At 43.6% G+C, this 16,511-nt stretch overlaps 1 protein-coding gene across 1 annotated transcript in view; it reads right to left on the reverse strand.

The window, feature by feature from the left end:
- Window positions 1-4,582: 4,582 nt before the first annotated feature.
- GREB1L (GREB1 like retinoic acid receptor coactivator) overlaps window positions 4,583-16,511 on the reverse strand; it is a 113,822-nt gene continuing 101,893 nt past the window's right edge. The window contains exons 31-32 of the mRNA XM_065398316.1: window positions 7,004-7,142; window positions 4,583-4,746 (exon numbers count right to left, since the gene is read on the reverse strand). Coding sequence (XP_065254388.1) covers window positions 4,583-4,746; window positions 7,004-7,142 — 303 coding nt within the window. The remainder of the gene's footprint in view (window positions 4,747-7,003; window positions 7,143-16,511) is intronic.

The following is a 16,511-nucleotide window of genomic DNA, read 5'->3' on the forward strand; positions in this document are numbered from 1 at the left end:
TGGGGAGGGGGGTTAAACTATAACTATTTTACAGAGTGATATATTCTTAGGTTTAAGCTGTTCTAATGGTGCTTGCTTTCCAAAGGAATATCTGAGAGTGTAAAACTAACTCTTAGCAAGTGTAAGTTAGGCAACTTGTCCCACCCCATTCGGACAATTCATCTTGTAACTCTGCTATGTAGTAGTAATGAGCGCAAAACTTTAACTTTCTGGGGTGATTTTAAGTAGAACAATATCTTCCTGAGGATTAACTTGAGACTCCTGAATAAATTAGTTTATAATTAAAAATATAGTGACCCTCTGCTTTCAATTTTAAAAATCAATGGAACTGCAACTACTTGAAAGTCCAAGCAAAGAATTCTTGTCTGGCACTAAGCTACATTACCTCAGTCAGAAGGAATAGTCAGAGCCTTTTGAAACAGCTCATGTCCCAGCACACAGCTAACTTTTAATCCTCCATGGTGAACGTGCTGGTTATCTCTGTTTAGATTTTCAAAAAAGATAATTTTAGAGTACAAACCCTACAACAAATTGCTTATTTGAATCCAAGTCAACATATCCTACCAAAAAGAACAGGAGTACTTGGTGGCACCTTAGAGACTAACAAATTTATTTGAGCATAAGCTTTCGTGGGCTACAGCTCACTTAATCAGATGCATAGAATAGAACATATAGTAAGAAGATATATATATACACAGAGAACATGAAAAGGTGAAAGTTGCCATACCAACTCTAAGAGGCTAATTAATTAAGATGAGCTATTATCAGCAGTAGAAAAAACACGTTTGTAGTGATAATCAAGATATATGCCATCATGTGCCAGCAATGCCCCTCTGCCATGTACACTGGCCAAACCGGACAGTCTCTACGCAAAAGAATAAATGGACACAAATCTGACATCAGGAATCATAACATTCAGTACAAACCAGTAGGAGAACACTTCAACCTCTCTGGTCACTCAGTAACAGACTTAAAGGTGGCAATTTTGCAACAGAAAAGCTTCAAAAACAGACTCCAACGAGAAACTGCTGAACTGGAATTAATTTGCAAACTAGATACCATTAACTTGGGCTTGAATAGAGACTGGGAGTGGCTGGGTCATTACACAAATTGAATCTATTTCCCCATGTTAAGTATCCTCACACCTTCTTGTCAGCTGTCCGAAATGGGCCACCTTGATTATCACTACAAACGTTTTTTTTTCTCCTGCTGATAATAGCTCATCTTAATTAATTAGCCTCTTAGAGTTGGTAGGGCAACTTCCACCTTTTCATGTTCTCTGTATGTATATACTGTATATCTTCTTACTATATGTTCCATTCTATGCATCTGATTTAAGTGGGCTGTAGCCCACGAAAGCTTATGCTCAAATAAATTTGTTAGTCTCTAAGGTACCACAAGTCCTCCCGTTCTTTTTGTGGATACAGACTAACATAACTGCTACTCTGAAACATATCCTACCAGTTTTAGCACTATATAACACAATCACTACCAATTGTGAAAGATCATGGCATTTTTGGAAGAGAGTGCTTTGCTCAGATATTGAAAGTTATTGACTGCACAACTGCTCAATAGGGAGCAAATTCAAGATTATATTAAAAAGGTAGTACAGGGACATGTTATAGTCAAAATTAAATACCCAACCTGTTATACAACAAATCTAAAGAAAATGCAGTCTCTTGAATGGCAATTTAATATGTTCATCAAATTTAATGAAAGCACATCATAAACATATTGTAACCACAACTGCAGACAATTTCAATTAATAAACAATAAAATGTGAGGTAGACTGACTAGTGAAGCTAAATTCACCATGTTTTGGTTAAGAAAATTTTACACTAAAAGCAACATTTTAACCCCCTTCCAAAAGTCACAAAAAGCAATTGCATTAATTACAGCAAGATGCATCTGAATAGGATTTTCATTCAAATCTTAGTTTACATTCAATATTAACCTGTGAACTGTTAATCATGTCCAGATTTTACATGTCAACAGGTAAAATATAATGCTGGCCTATTTAATACATTCATAAGAGTGCCCTTGATGATGAGGCTTAAAACCAAAACAGAACAGTTGTACTCTAGATGTCAAAGTATGGTCTCCTCACGTATTCAAGGACTATGAGCTGTAGTTTTCAAGCAGACTGACCCTGGATTATTTTAAGTAAAGATTTATAGTGATATAGTCTTCAAAAGAAAGTGTTGCCAAAAACCTTCCCTCTCCACTGGAGAATAAAAGTGTTATAGAAACCAATTGCTTGTTTGATAATGGAAGGCAGATACACTAGCTTTCTGATTTAGTTCTCAACCATCAGGACAATTTCGCACCACTTTACCACAGGGCTAAATAATCATCATCAAAATAGTCTTAGCACCTGGAATTTTAAGAACTTAGTGCAAACATCATGTACACAAACATAAAGCAAATCACTTTTGAACATTTTATATCCTCCGACTTGCAGACTACAGGTAACATTTCTAAATTTTTTACCTCAAACTAAAATTCAAAAGTTATTCAATCAGCCCTAAGCCCTTCTGGCAAACCAGAAGTACTGAAATGTATTCAGGTGTAATGAAAAGTTTCAAAATATACCTCTGTATCCCCGCCGGCTAAATTAAAATTAAGATATATTTTAAAACATAAGGCTATATGAAGGACACTTAAAAATATTTAAATCTAAAGAAAAAGAAAAGGGTTGTTCATTTGAAATATGCTACATTGACAGCCTCACAGTTAAGCTATATTAAAATCAACAGATATGCAAACCATTATTTTCCTTTTTTAGCTTCAGTCTAATATATTATGTTTTTCATTATCTGTAAACATTCATCTTTTCACAAGATAAAAAAGTTGCTTGATTAACACTTTGTTCAAAATGCAGTTTTGGCAGGCCCTTCTCAGTTGACTTGCAGGTCACATATAAAGGATGTGTTAAGAACTTCATAAAAACACCATGAAGTGAATATTGATTTTTTTTTACCATCTTATAAAGGAGGTTGCATTTTTTTTCTTCAACTAAGGAGGTGGAGAGAGGAGAATGTGTGGGGGAAGGGTACCTTTTATAAAATATTGAAATCTCAATTGAGTAACCAATATAAAACAGTGAATACTTCTAAAAATGTTAACTGCATTAGTAAATCTGGTGAACACCTATAACCCTGAAACCAAGTGCTAGTGCACCAGGTTAATTCTATAACAGAACAGCAGTTATTTTAAGAGAACACAGTAATGTGTTTTAGACCAGAATAATGCATAATCACTACAGCCATATTTACAAAAGTTTAATATTCAAAATGAAAGGACCAACCTGTTCTAGGTACTGTATTCAAACAGACCTTTTTGATTATGGGCAGATTCTCTTGCGATTGATTCAAGCTCACTTGTGAAGTGATTTTCAGTGGGCTACGGAAAAGCCCCAAACCATTGTGCCTCACCCCATTTTAGCTCACTTTAGATATAAAATTCAGTTCATATCGGCTGCCACACTCTTGAACATTGTCTTCCTATTTTATGATTCACTTCTGGGCAGGGTACCTAAGTTCTCAAAAGCAGCAGCAGCAACAAAAATCTCACCTCAGAACTCTACACACTATTGCAGGTGAATGAGGAAGGATACTTGGAGCAAACTGCATTCAATCAAACCTAGACTTAAAGTTTTTGATGTACAAGTAAAGTGTACCAGCTAAAATGGGATTTTTCACAATTTTTAAAACCTCTGACGCTATAACTATCTGAAGTCATTTTGCTGGTGTTTAGCTGCTCTAACTAAAGAGACAATGTGCATAAGAAATCTTTTTCTCTTCGTTATGCTGGCCAGCCAGTGACTTTAATTGTGGAGTAGAATTTTTGTTAAAAGAGGGTGAAAGAATGTTACTAGGAGAACCTGCGTGCGTGCTCCATGCCTGCCAAGCATTTACTGATTTGTTCAGGTTTAAGTAGTAAACTTCTAACTCCTGTGGAAATTTTGCCAAAGACACAGTTTCAATACATAAACAATTACAAGTTTTAAAGTAACACTGCACAGAGAGAGAACAAGACTACTTTTAATACAAATATCTAAGTTACTTTGTAATTTCAAACCCCTGAGTATTACTGTACCGAAGTACAGATCTGAAGAGAAACGGAGGAGTCTCCTCAGCATATTATCTTCAATGGTGTGAGTCTGGTGTTATGCCTTCAGGCTAGTGGATGCTGAAGTCAGTTTCTTCCCCAGCTTAGCATAGTACAAAAAACCCCAAGAGAACTCTTCATCAACCAAAATATGTCCTCCTCCCACATCACAGGAAACAGCTTGTAGGCTGTGGTGTTAGTTTCATTAACTGTGACTAATGTGGAATTAACTTGAATCCAAGCGCCTGTAATCATAAGTGAAGTGATAAACATATGCCTAGAAACAAAGCCTACTTTAGAATTTTGGGGACTCCTTTAGAGTAGACTAGATAAATATTGGTTGCACTTTGCTCCACAGTGATTGTACTTGGTTGTTTCTTCTGTCCCCTCCCCTCTCCCCCCAAAAGCCAACCAAACAAAGAAACCTCTCAAGTTCTCTTCTTTTCCTTTGTTATTTGGTCTCCTATCAAGTTTATATGTGGCGTCCAGTGAGAAAATAGAGTGGTTTGTCATCAATGCTGTTGGCAGTCTGAAACTCATCTCGGAGACGAAACTGCCACTCGTCTTCCAGCTCTAAACGGACTATTGTTTGACGTAAAGAGCTTCTGTCTTGGCATATGACACACAAGGTGGCACCTTAAATTAAAAACAAGATACAGCTTTAGTAACATGTAAGACTTCAATTTTCTTGCCTCATTTTCAAAAAGACAAAAACAATAAAAACTACTACTTGGAGGCCTTTCCCACACAAAACCGTCATAAGCTCCCAAGTGTCCATTAAGGTGTCTGACATGAACAGTGTACCCAGTATGATCAGTCTCAGATATGGAAAGTTAGCCATGAGAGAGTGGGCAAACATCTCTGCAAAAATGACTGAAAAGAATACAGGTACGTAAACAGTGGGAAGAAAGTATTACAAAATGTGTTTGACATTCAGCAGTTTCCAATGAAATAGGGATTTGGGAGGAGGGGAGAGAGAAGTCTCTCTCTACAGTCCAAGCCTGAAATCATGCACAAGATGTCTGTCTGACAAAGCAACTTCAAATGAATGAGGATTCAGGGCAGCTAAGGGGGCATTATTTATTTATTTATATTGCAGTAGCTCCTACGGAACGAGTCAGGGATCAGTGCCCTGCTGTGCATATATCTACACTGCAGAAAATGGTGTGTTCTTAACTTAGGTTAGCTAACTTGGGTTAAAATAGCAGTGAAGACATGGTTAATTTGGACTTTCAAAAGTCCTTTCCTAAAGTCCCACACAAAAGGCTGTTAAGGAAACTAAGTAGTCATATGCTGACAGGCAAAGTACTGCCATGGATTAAGTACTGACGAAGAGAAAGACAACAGATTAGGAACAAATGGTTTATTTTTGACATAGCAAGAGGCTAACAAGGGGGTGCCCCAAGATTGGTGCTGTTTGATATTGTTTCTTGTCATGCCCATGACATGGTAGATGCTATCCAGCCTTAGCAAAAACAAAACACACACACACCACATGACTGCCATTCTTAAAGAAAACTCACAGATCCACAGCCAGGTGGCAAAATGTGCAGATGATGCAAAACTACTGAGGTGAATCAACAGTAGAGAAGCCTGTGAGGAACTTCAGAGGAGGCTAAACAAAGCTAGGTGCATCGGCAGCATGATGAGAGAGGAAATTCAGTGCTGACAAAAGCAAATTTAACACATTACTGGGTTCTGAGTTAAACTGTAATCACTCATGAAAAAAGACCTGCATGTCACTGTGGACAGCTCAGTAAAGATCACTGCTTAAAAATACAAAAAAGATCAGGATATGAAAGAACGGGCTAGGAAATAATACTTTGAGGGGTAAAGCTTCATGCTAAGTATCCCTTTTGTGCTCAAATCTACGGGGGCACAATCTAGCCACTGAAAATGTACCATAGGAATTGATGCTACACCTCACCTGTAATACTGTGGTTCAGTTCTGGTCTCACAGGAATATAGCAGAAATAGAAGGTATGCAGAGAGTAGGCAATGAAAATGTTTAAAGACATGGAAAGACATCCAAATGAGGAGACTGAAAAGAGTGTGACTGTTTAGAAATGAATAATGAATTTTCTTGGGGGGGGGAGGAGTCAAACCCTCCTCCTCATCCTAGCTCATAACACAAGAACAAGTGCACATTCAATGAAACTGAAAGGCAATACATTAAAAACTGATTAAAGGAAATACTTTTCTATGTAATGCATATTTAGCCCTCAGAACTCATTGCTGCAAGATATCACTGAGGCCAATAGGTTAGAAGAATGAGACATTTATATGGAGAGCAACATCATCCACAATTGCATTAGACAAGGGTTTTTTTTTCTCTTTTACACAAAATTAGTAATATAAACCCTCAGTATTAGGGCATAAGACAACCACTAACAGAGGCAGGAAGAAACTGCCTCAATGAGCAGGTTACTCTATTATTGTTCACTGCAGGATTTCTTGCACCTTCTCCAGGGCACTGGATATTCACTACCATCAAAGGCACGATAATAGTTTGGAATAGATGAACTGCTTGTCCCATCCATTATGGCAATGTCTGTGTTCTGAACTCTATTTCCAAATCATATGTTAGTGAAGTACTCAGCTGCATGCTGCACTGACTGCATTCGACAGATACCATACCTATTTCCATTTGACGCCACTGCTGTTAGTGCTATTTATCAAGGCTTTTCTTCACTATAGCCTTGTTATTATGATGGTGGGAGCTCTATACAAATCGAAAGAGCAGTCAGAATGCATTCCTTGTTGGAGCAACACCAGCACTGATTATGAAGATGGAGAAATGTATGGATTCATTTCATCCTCTATATTTCATTTTGCTTGTGAGCTATTATTTTGTACTAAAAGCAACAGAGATACCCAGTGGAGAAATCATTACCTTTCAGGAATTTGAACTTCTTAAGAAGGTCTGCACCTACGAAAGAGTCACAGAGGTACAACAGGAGTCCACTGAAAAACACCCCCTCACAGTTGACATTGATGGAGTGTGGGCGGGAGCTCACATAGCAGATCGCCACCTGAAACCAAAAAGCAAAACAGAAAGAATGTTTTAAGAAACCCCCCCAGGAGGGACCTAATATGGAGGCTGAACATAAAATAACTACAAGAGGCCAGAGTTGGTTGACTTGAGTTTAAAAAACCAAAAAAATCCACAATCTTGGATACAGTTTGCACATTTGGGGGTTCTATTAGGCAATCTTCCTGACTGAATTCTAATTAGAGCCACAGAAAGTCCTTAGCTCATTTGTTACCTTTCCAAGTCCCTAGCCAGAAAATCTCTGCTGTGAATCTTACTCATTCTCTCCTTTTAATCCCTTCCCTTTACTAAAAAAGCTTTACACAGTAATGGGATTTTTCCTTATTTTAATTCAAAAGATTCATCTGTAATGCCAATAAAATGGTGCATAGACTAGCCTTGGCATTCAATCCTAGGTCTTCTGATGGGATGATTTCCAGAAGAAAAGTGATGCCTGCAGCTAAGGTGAGATTTAAAACTATTGCATCAGACTCTAGCAAATAGAAAGGGCCCACTGTAGTCTAATTTAACCCCATGCTTCTCCATTACTTTGCTGACTTGATCTAAATCTCTGAGGTCTGTGCTTGTGTGATAATCATACAATGATGGTAATATTTCATTTGTTCCAATGACATGGCATTTGAAGTATATCCTATTAAGAAGGAAAATGCAGAAGTGGTGTAGGGAGGGGTACATTAAAGAGGAGGATAATTACACTGTGCTTTGTTGGAGTGAGCAATCAGGCTAGTGCAGCAGTGTAATATCAAAAACTGGCCAAGCAAGAACAAAGTGGCAACAAATGTGAATCAGAAACACATGATAAAAAGTAGTAAAGATTTGGGGGATGCATGTCTTAAAAAGTACATGGATGAATATCAGGGTCTGTACAGATAGCTAAATGGCAAACTGGCATCCAAGAACAAGGGCTTTCACTGCAAACAAATTCTTACATTATTATATGTGATAGATTACAAAAAGATTGAGGATGGCTATCTTAACCTAATAACAAAAACGGGGGGAGGGTGGAAGAGGAGAAGAGGGATGACATGAGCATTCAGTGAGCACAAAATCCAGATATTGGGAACAAAAATCAATCAAGAAACCAAAGGACATGAAGAGAAGAAACTCTTCGATAGCCTCTACACCAATGCTAGGAGCCAGGGTAATAAACGAAAGGAACTGGAATTGTTCATTTATTAGCATAAATTCAATGTAGTTGGTATTACTGAAATTTGGTAGGATGATTCCTATGATTGGAATGTTAAAATCCATGGTTCTAACCTATTTAGGAAGTATCAAGTGGGCAAATGGGAATATAGTGTGGCACTGTCAAAAATGGTATTACTTGTTTCCGAGTCACTGATAATTCAGAAGAACATGATCTTGAATGCTTATGGATCAATATCCTAACAGGTAAAGCATAAGACGGGGCATTAGTTGCTGTCTGCCTCAAACCACCAAATCACACTAGGGAACAGGATGTCTGCCTCCTTACACACCTATCTATAATGTGTATGGAAAAAAACAGTGTGATCATGGGAACTTCAATTTGAGTAATATATGCTGGAGGTATTAAAAAGATCCTTGGAATTTCTAAACATTATGGATGAGAATCTCGTGACTCAAAAGGTGTTGCATCCAACACAAGGAAATTCTACATTAGGCCTTGTCTTGACAGATGAAGAGGAACTGATAACAGAACTAAAAATTAATGGAAGCTTATGTACAAGTGATCACGACTTGATCACATTTATAATGTCCAAACAGAATAAAGTCCAGACCAGTGATCTATATATATTTGGTACTTTGAAAGGGCCAGTTTCACAAAGCTGAACACAATTATGAGCCAGATCAGCTGGGAGGAAGAATTTATTCAGAAAAATGTGAATGATAATTGGGACTTGTTTAAGAACACTTTACTGGAAGCCCAAAAAGCCACAATCGAGGAAAAAGGCCATACTGTTTAAAAAACAGATCTAGCTTACCAGGGAAGTGAAGGCTGCTATAAATATATAAATATAAATATATATATATATATATATATATATATATATATATATATATATATATATATATATATATATATATATATATGAATGAAAGAAAGGGAAAGTTGATAGCTTCTGATTTATATTCATTACTAAGAACTGTAGAAAATTGATAAGGGAAGCAAGCAAGCAAGGAGAAATCTATGGCGAGCAGAATTATAGACAATAAGATTCTTTATGTTCCTGATATACTTTAAACAATCTTAACAATGGTATTAGTTCATTACTAGATGGAAATGGTAGAATTACCAATAATAATGCAGAAAAGGCAGAAGTGTTCAATAAATACTTCTATTCTGTCTTTGGAATAAAAGAGATGATGTAGTCATATCATATGATAACACTCTTTCCATTTCACTAGTATCTCAGGAAGATGTTAAACAGCATGTACTCAAGTTAAACATTGTTAAATCAGGAGATCTGGATAACTTGCATCCAAAAGTTTTACAAAATCTGGCTGAGGAGCTTGCTGGACTACTAATGATGTTTTTCAATGAGTCTTGGAACACTAGGGAAGTTCCAAAGACTAGAAGAAAGTTAATGTTGTGCCAATATATAAAGAGGACAAATGGGATGGCCCAGATAATTATAGGACTACCAGACTGACATCAATCCCAGGCAAGATAACAGAGTGGCTCATATGGGACTTGATTAAAAAAGAATTAAAGGAGAGTAATCCAATTAATGCCAATCAACATGGGTTTATGGAAAATAAATCCGGTCAAACGAACTTGATTTTTTTTTTTATGAGATCACAGGTTTGTTGATAAAGATAATAGTGTTAATGTAATATATTTAGAGTTCTGTAAGGCATTTGACAACATGCCATTTTGATAAAAAAATTAGAACGATATAAAATTATAGTGGAACACATTAAATGAATTAAAAACTGGCTAACTGATAGGTCTCAAATGTACTGTAAGTGTAAACGGAATCATCACTGAACACGTGTGTTTCTAGTGGGGTCCTGCAGGGATTGCCCTAAACCAGTGTTTTTCAAAATGGGGTCCGCAGACCACTGGGGGTCTGCGAGGGTATTCCAGGAGGTCCGTGGGCCCTGCTGATCAACTCCTCCCCCTCTCTCCCAGCACCTCCTGCACGCAGGGGAAAAAATGGTTACTTACCATCTTGTAATTGTTGTTCTTCAAGATGTGTCGCTCATGTCAATTCCAATAGGTGTGTGTGCACGCCACGTGCACAATCGTTGGAAGATTTTACCCTAGCGGTACCCGTCGGGTCAGCTGTGAAGCCCCCTGGAGTGGCACCTTCATGGCGGTGTATATAGTCCCGCCTGCTCAGTTCCTTCTTGATGGAATACTCCAACAGAGGGCAAGCGGGCGGGATTTGGAATGGACATGAGCAACACACCTCGAAGAACAGTTACGAGATGGTAAGTAACCATTTTTTCTTCTTCAAGTGCTTGCTCATGTCCATTCCAATAGGTGACTCCCAAGCAGTTTCCACGGAGGAAGGGTCGGAGTTCACCGAGTTGCTGACTGAAGTACTCCCTGCCAAAGGCCTCATCGTCTCTTGCCTGTTGAGTGATGGCATAGTGTGGCGTGAAGGTGTGGATGGAAGACCACATTGCTGCCTTGCATATGTTCTGAATAGGGTCTTGCGCGAGGAATAGAAGAAGCAGCAGCCTGCGCTTTTGTGGAATGTGCCATCAATGCCAGGTCATAGCACGATCTGATGCAGGACGTGATTCACGACGAAATGCACTGAGATGAGATGGGAAGCCCTTTCATCCTTTCAGCGACTGCAATAAAGAGCTGTGGTGACTTACAAAATGGCTGTGTATGTTCAATGTAGAAGGAAGGCTAGGGCACACCTGACGTCCAGAGAATGGAGTACTCTCGCTCTGTTGCTGGCATGAGGCCTAGAAAAGAATACCAGTAGAAATATGTCCTGGTTTACATGAAAGTGGGAGACTACCTTGGGTAGGAACACTGGGTGAGGGCATAGCTGCAGCTTGTCTTTATAAAAACCCGTGTAGGGGGGCTCGGAAATCAGCATTCTGAGTTTAGAGATCCTTCTGTCTGAGGTTATGGCCACCAGAAAAACCACGTTCCAGGACAGGTAGGACAGAGAGCAGGTCACCATGGGCTCGAAGGGGGGCCCCCCATCAGTCTGGAGGGAACCAGGTTGAGATCTCATTGGGAAATGGGCTGCTGCACCTGTGGATAAAGCCTATCCAAGCCCTTGAGAAAATGACCAACCATGGGATGTCCAAAGACCGACCTACCCACCACAGCTGGGTGGAAGGCCGAGATGGCAGCCAGGTGATATCGCCAACCCCTGTTGTTTCAGGTAGAGAAGGTAGTCTAGCACAATGGGAATAGGCGCTTGCTGACGTACCTTTCTGTAGGAACCAAATGGAGAAACGCTTCCACTTCGCCAGGTACGTTGTGTGAGTGGAGGGTTTCCTGCTCCCCAACAGGACTTCCCTAACAGGTCCCGAACACTGTAGTTCAAGCAGGTTCAGCCATGGAGTTTCCATGCCATGAGGTGGAGGGACTCCAGGTTGGAGTGCTGTAGTTGACTGGGGTCCTGCGTGATGAGGTCCGGGAGCATAGGAAGGGCTACTGGCCTGTCTACTGATAGGTTCAGCAGCGTGGTGAACCAGTGCTGGCAGGGTCACACTGGTGCTATGAGGATCACTGAAGCCCTGTCCTGCCGGACCTTGAGGAGGACCTTGTGTATGAGAGGGAAGGATGGGAATGCATATAACAGGTGACCCATCCACGCTATGGAGCCATGGCAATGGTTCTGAAAGGAGCAGAACAGGTGGCACTTCCTGTTGCTCTGCATCACAAACAGGTCCACGTGGGGATAGCCCCACCTCTGGAAGATGGAAAGGGCCATGTCCGCTCTGAGTGACCACTTCTAAGTGTTGAACGAGCAGCTGAGGTGGTCCGCTAGTTCGTTCTGGCAGATACGAGGCCTGTAGCTGGATGGAGTGTGCGATGCAGAAGTCCCACAGTCAGAGAGCATCCAGGCACAGGGGAGAGGAGCGAGCACCACCCTGTTTGTTTATATGGAACATCGCTGTGGTGTTGTCAGTCATCACTGACACACACTTGCCCTGAAGATGGGCCTGGAACGTCTGGGGAAGCCAGTTGAACGGCTCTCCGCTCTCTGACGTTGATAAGCAGCGATAGTTCTGGTTGTGACCACAGGCCTTGAGTTCTGATACCGCCCAGGTGTGCTCCCCAGCCCATCTCCGATGCATCCGTGACCAGCGACAATGAGGGCTGAGGCTTGGCAAAGGGCACTCCTGCAGAGACCACCTGAGGTTGTAGCCACCAGCTGAGGGACTCGAGAATGAGGGGCAGGAGGGTAACGAGTCTGTCTGGAGGGTCCCGGCTAGGTCTGTATACCCTCGCCAACCAAGCCTGGAGGGGGTGAAGGCGCAATCTGGCGTGTTGTACTATGTACGTGCAGGCCGCCATATGTCCCAGAAGCTTCATGCAGTTTCTGGCTGTAATTTTAGGAAACTGGCGGAGGCTCTCGATGATGCCCCTGATGCTTTGGAACCGAGACTCAGGCAGGGAAGCTCTGGCTCGAGTGGAGTCCAGGAGAGCCCCAATAAATTCTATTTTGGGGGTTTGGGCTAGGGTAGACTTGGGCCCGTTCAGGATGAGCCCCAGCCTGCTGAAAGTGGCACGTGCCAACGCCATGTGCTTTTGCACTTGTACTCGAGAATCGCCCTTGATGAGCCAGTCGTCAAGGTACGGGAAAACCTGTACCCTGCATTTGCAGAGGAAGGCTGCCACAACTGCCATGCACTTTGTGAACACAGGAGGGGCTGTTGAAAGCCCAAACGGGAGTACAGTGAACTGATAGTGTCGCCTGCTGACCATGACTCTCAGGAATCGTCTGTGTGCCTGAATAATCGATATATGGAAGTGCGCATCCTTCAGGTCCAATACCAGTCCCCCGGATCTGGGGAAGGAATGGCGGCGGCCAGAGAGACCATATGAAACTTCAGTTTTCTTATAAACATTTTGAGATTCATTTTGCAGATACAGGATAGGCCTGAGTCCCCCTTTGGCCTTGGGGATGAGGAAATATCGGGAGTAGAATCCTCTGCCCCTGAAATCCTGAGGAACCTCCTCTATCACCCCTAGAGTGAGGAACTATTGCACCTCCTGTAGAAGGAGGTGCTCGTGAGAGGGGTCCCTGAAGAGGGACAAGGAAGGTGGGTGGGAGGGCAGGAGGGCACAGAATTGGACAGAATATCCCACCCCCTCTGTGCTCAGGACCCAGCGATCTGAAGTAATCTGTGCCCATGCCTGGTAGAATTGGGGCAGACGATTCACAAAGGGAGGAAAAGGATCCAAGACTTGGGCTGGTGCTCCATCCTCGGGCGCACTTTCAAAAGTTTGGCTTCGAGCCGGGGGGCTGCGTGGAGGAGCCCTGGCCCTGGCTGGAGAAGGACTGCGGAGGACGCCTCCTGTTGTTTCTGCCCCTCCGTCGACTATAGGCGTGCCTACGGTGCCCTGGATAGAAACGTGAGGTGGGGAGCTGGGGCTTGAAGGGCTTTCTCTGGAGTGTTGGCGTGTGAATTCCCAGTGATTTCAGGGTTGCTCGTGAGTCCCAGAGACTGTGCAGTCTCAAGTCCGTCTTGTCAGCGAACAGCCTCACAGCGTCAAATGGAAGGTCCTGTATGGTATTCTGGACCTCCACCGGGAGTCCCGAGACTTGTAGCCATGAGCTACGTCTCATTGTAATGGCCATAGCCACAGTCTGTGCCACCAAGTCGGTGGAGTCCAAAGCAGCTTGGAGGGAGGTTCTAGCCACCACTCTGCCCTCCTTTAGGACTACAGCAAATTCCTGTCGTGACTCCGACGGGAGCAGTTCCTGAAACTTGGAGAGGGCGTTCCAAGAATTGTATGTGTAGTGGCTAAGTACTGCCTGCGGGTTGGAAATTCGAAGCTGGAGCCCCCCAGTTGAGTATACCTTTCGACCGAAGAGGTCCAGCTTCTTGGCGTCCTTGTTTTTGGGGGCAGGCCCCGGTTGTCCCTGCCGCTCTCTGTGGTTTGCTGCATCAACCACCAGGGTCCCCAGTTGGGAGTGGTTGAAAAGGTGCTCATACCCCTTTTGTGGGATGAAGATGGCCATAGGTGGTACAGAGGCCGGGGTCTGCCAGAGCACCTTCGTGGAGTTTTGAATAGTTTTTATATGTGGCAGTGCCACCTTGGAGGGACCCTCCAGGGCGAGTATGTCGACCATCGGGTCGGAGTCTTTCACAACCACCTCAGTTTGCATGTTGCAGTTCTGGGCCACCCTCCTAAGGAGGTTCTTTATGTCCATTGCTGGGAGGGACGTAGTAGTGCCTGCTACTGCCTTGTCCGGCAAGGAAGATGATGAGGCTCAAGGTGGGACAGGGTCTTCCTGCCCCTCTGGTTCCCTGGTGACGTGCTCAGGGACATCCACCACAGCTGCGACTGGTGTGGGAGCCACGGGCGTGACCCCGGGGTGGGTTCTCAGGAGCCCTGGATGTGTCAGGGGTGACCGATGTTGCGCGGGGGGGGGGGGGAGGGGGAAGGGGGGAGCTCAGGCAATGGAAACTACTGATGCCACCCTGGAACTATGCCCTTGAGCCTGGTGATAGGCCCAAGGTGTCCAAAAGGGCCAATGTGCCAGCCCCTGCCACTGGGGTGGCTAGGATACCATCGGTACCGAGGGATTCTCCGCTCTATGGTGCCGAGCCCGGTGCTGAGATCTTGAGTGGTACCAGCTGTGTCGGGACACAGACGACTACACCTCTGACTCAGAGGAATAGGCCAAGCCCGACTAGGGAGGGGCAGACCCCGAGGGTGCCGAGGAGCGGTACCGAGGCGATGGGGAATGGCGCCGCAAAATGGTGGGGTTGCCTGGTTGCTGGATAGGTGATGCTGCCATCGGTGCCCGAAGTGGTGTCTGCACCTGAACCAGTGCCTGGGAATGCGAGGTGGGGCACTGTGCCGTCATGGCAATCAAGTCCCGCGCGGCCTCAAAAGTATCTGCTGTGGAGGGAAGGTCCAGGTCCTCCTCCAACACCTCCCAGACCAGGGAGTCCACTGACACCAGACTCAACAGACCTCCCCTCAAGGCCGGAGTCAAAGGTGTCGGGACCGATGGACCAGCCTTCTGGTGTCCCAGCGTGGGACGCACCGCACTGGTGTCCTGTGTGCTCTTCTTGGTGGGGGAACGGCCCCCTCTCTGCCTTTTTCTTCTTATGCGGCATCAGGGATTGTGATTGGTGTTGCACAGATGAGCCTGCCTTCCGTGCCGGGGAGCAGTGCGAGTCCTTCCTTAGTGCCCCGCACTGAGGCCGAAGCTGCCTCTTGTGCCAGTTGAGGCAGGAGAGCGGACTCCATTAAAAGGAGTTTTTCAGCCAATAGTGTCTCTTTCTTTTGGTTCTGGGCTTGAAGCCTCTGCAAATACTACACTTGTCTTGCAAATGTCCCTTTCCCAGGCACTTCAGACAAGCAGCGTGCGGATCCGCCCTGGGCATAGGCTTACCACACCTATCACATGGCTTGAACCCCTGGGGCCACGGCATGCCCCGGACGGGGGAAAACTTAGCGGGGGGGGAACCCCCCCAACTTAAACTTACTCACTAGCTAACTAAGAAACTTATAAACTACTATGATAATGATTAACAACTATGTACAGGAAAAAAAACACAAGGAAAGCACTTGCTGAAGCAAGAGACAAGTTGTTCCAATGATCGTCACTGGCGGTAAGAAGGAACTGAGCAGGTGGTGGGTCAGCAAGGGACTATTTATACTGCCATGAAGGCGCCACTTCAGGGGGCTCCCCTAGGTAAAACCTTCCAACGATCATGCACGTGGCGTGTGCACACACCTATTGGAATGGACATGAGCAAGCACTCGAAGAAGAACAGCTGTTTAGCAGCGTGAAGGAGGCGCTGGGAGGGAGTGGGAGGAGCGGGGACAGGGCACGCTCGGGGAGGGAGTGGAAACAAACAAGGAAGAGGAGGGGCAAGGGTGGGGCAGGGGCAGGAAGGGGTGGGGCAGAGGTGGGACCTGGGGCTGAGCGGGGGGTCTGCGAAAAATTTTAAATCAAAACGGGGGTCCTCAGGTTGTTAAAGTTTGAGAACCGCTGCCCTAAACTATTTACATTTTTATCAATGACCTGGAAAAAAACAAAATAATTTCTGATAATGTTTGCGGTTGACATAAAATTGGGGGAGTGGTAAATAATAAAGAGAGCTGATACAGAGCAATCTGGATTATTTGGTCAGCTGGACACAAGCAAACAATGTGTATTTTAATGTGGTTAAATGTATACATCTAGGAACAAGGAATGTA

The sequence above is a fragment of the Emys orbicularis genome, chromosome 2 (genome assembly GCF_028017835.1).
Source record: "Emys orbicularis isolate rEmyOrb1 chromosome 2, rEmyOrb1.hap1, whole genome shotgun sequence".
In the NCBI taxonomy this organism is placed as follows: domain Eukaryota; kingdom Metazoa; phylum Chordata; order Testudines; family Emydidae; genus Emys; species Emys orbicularis.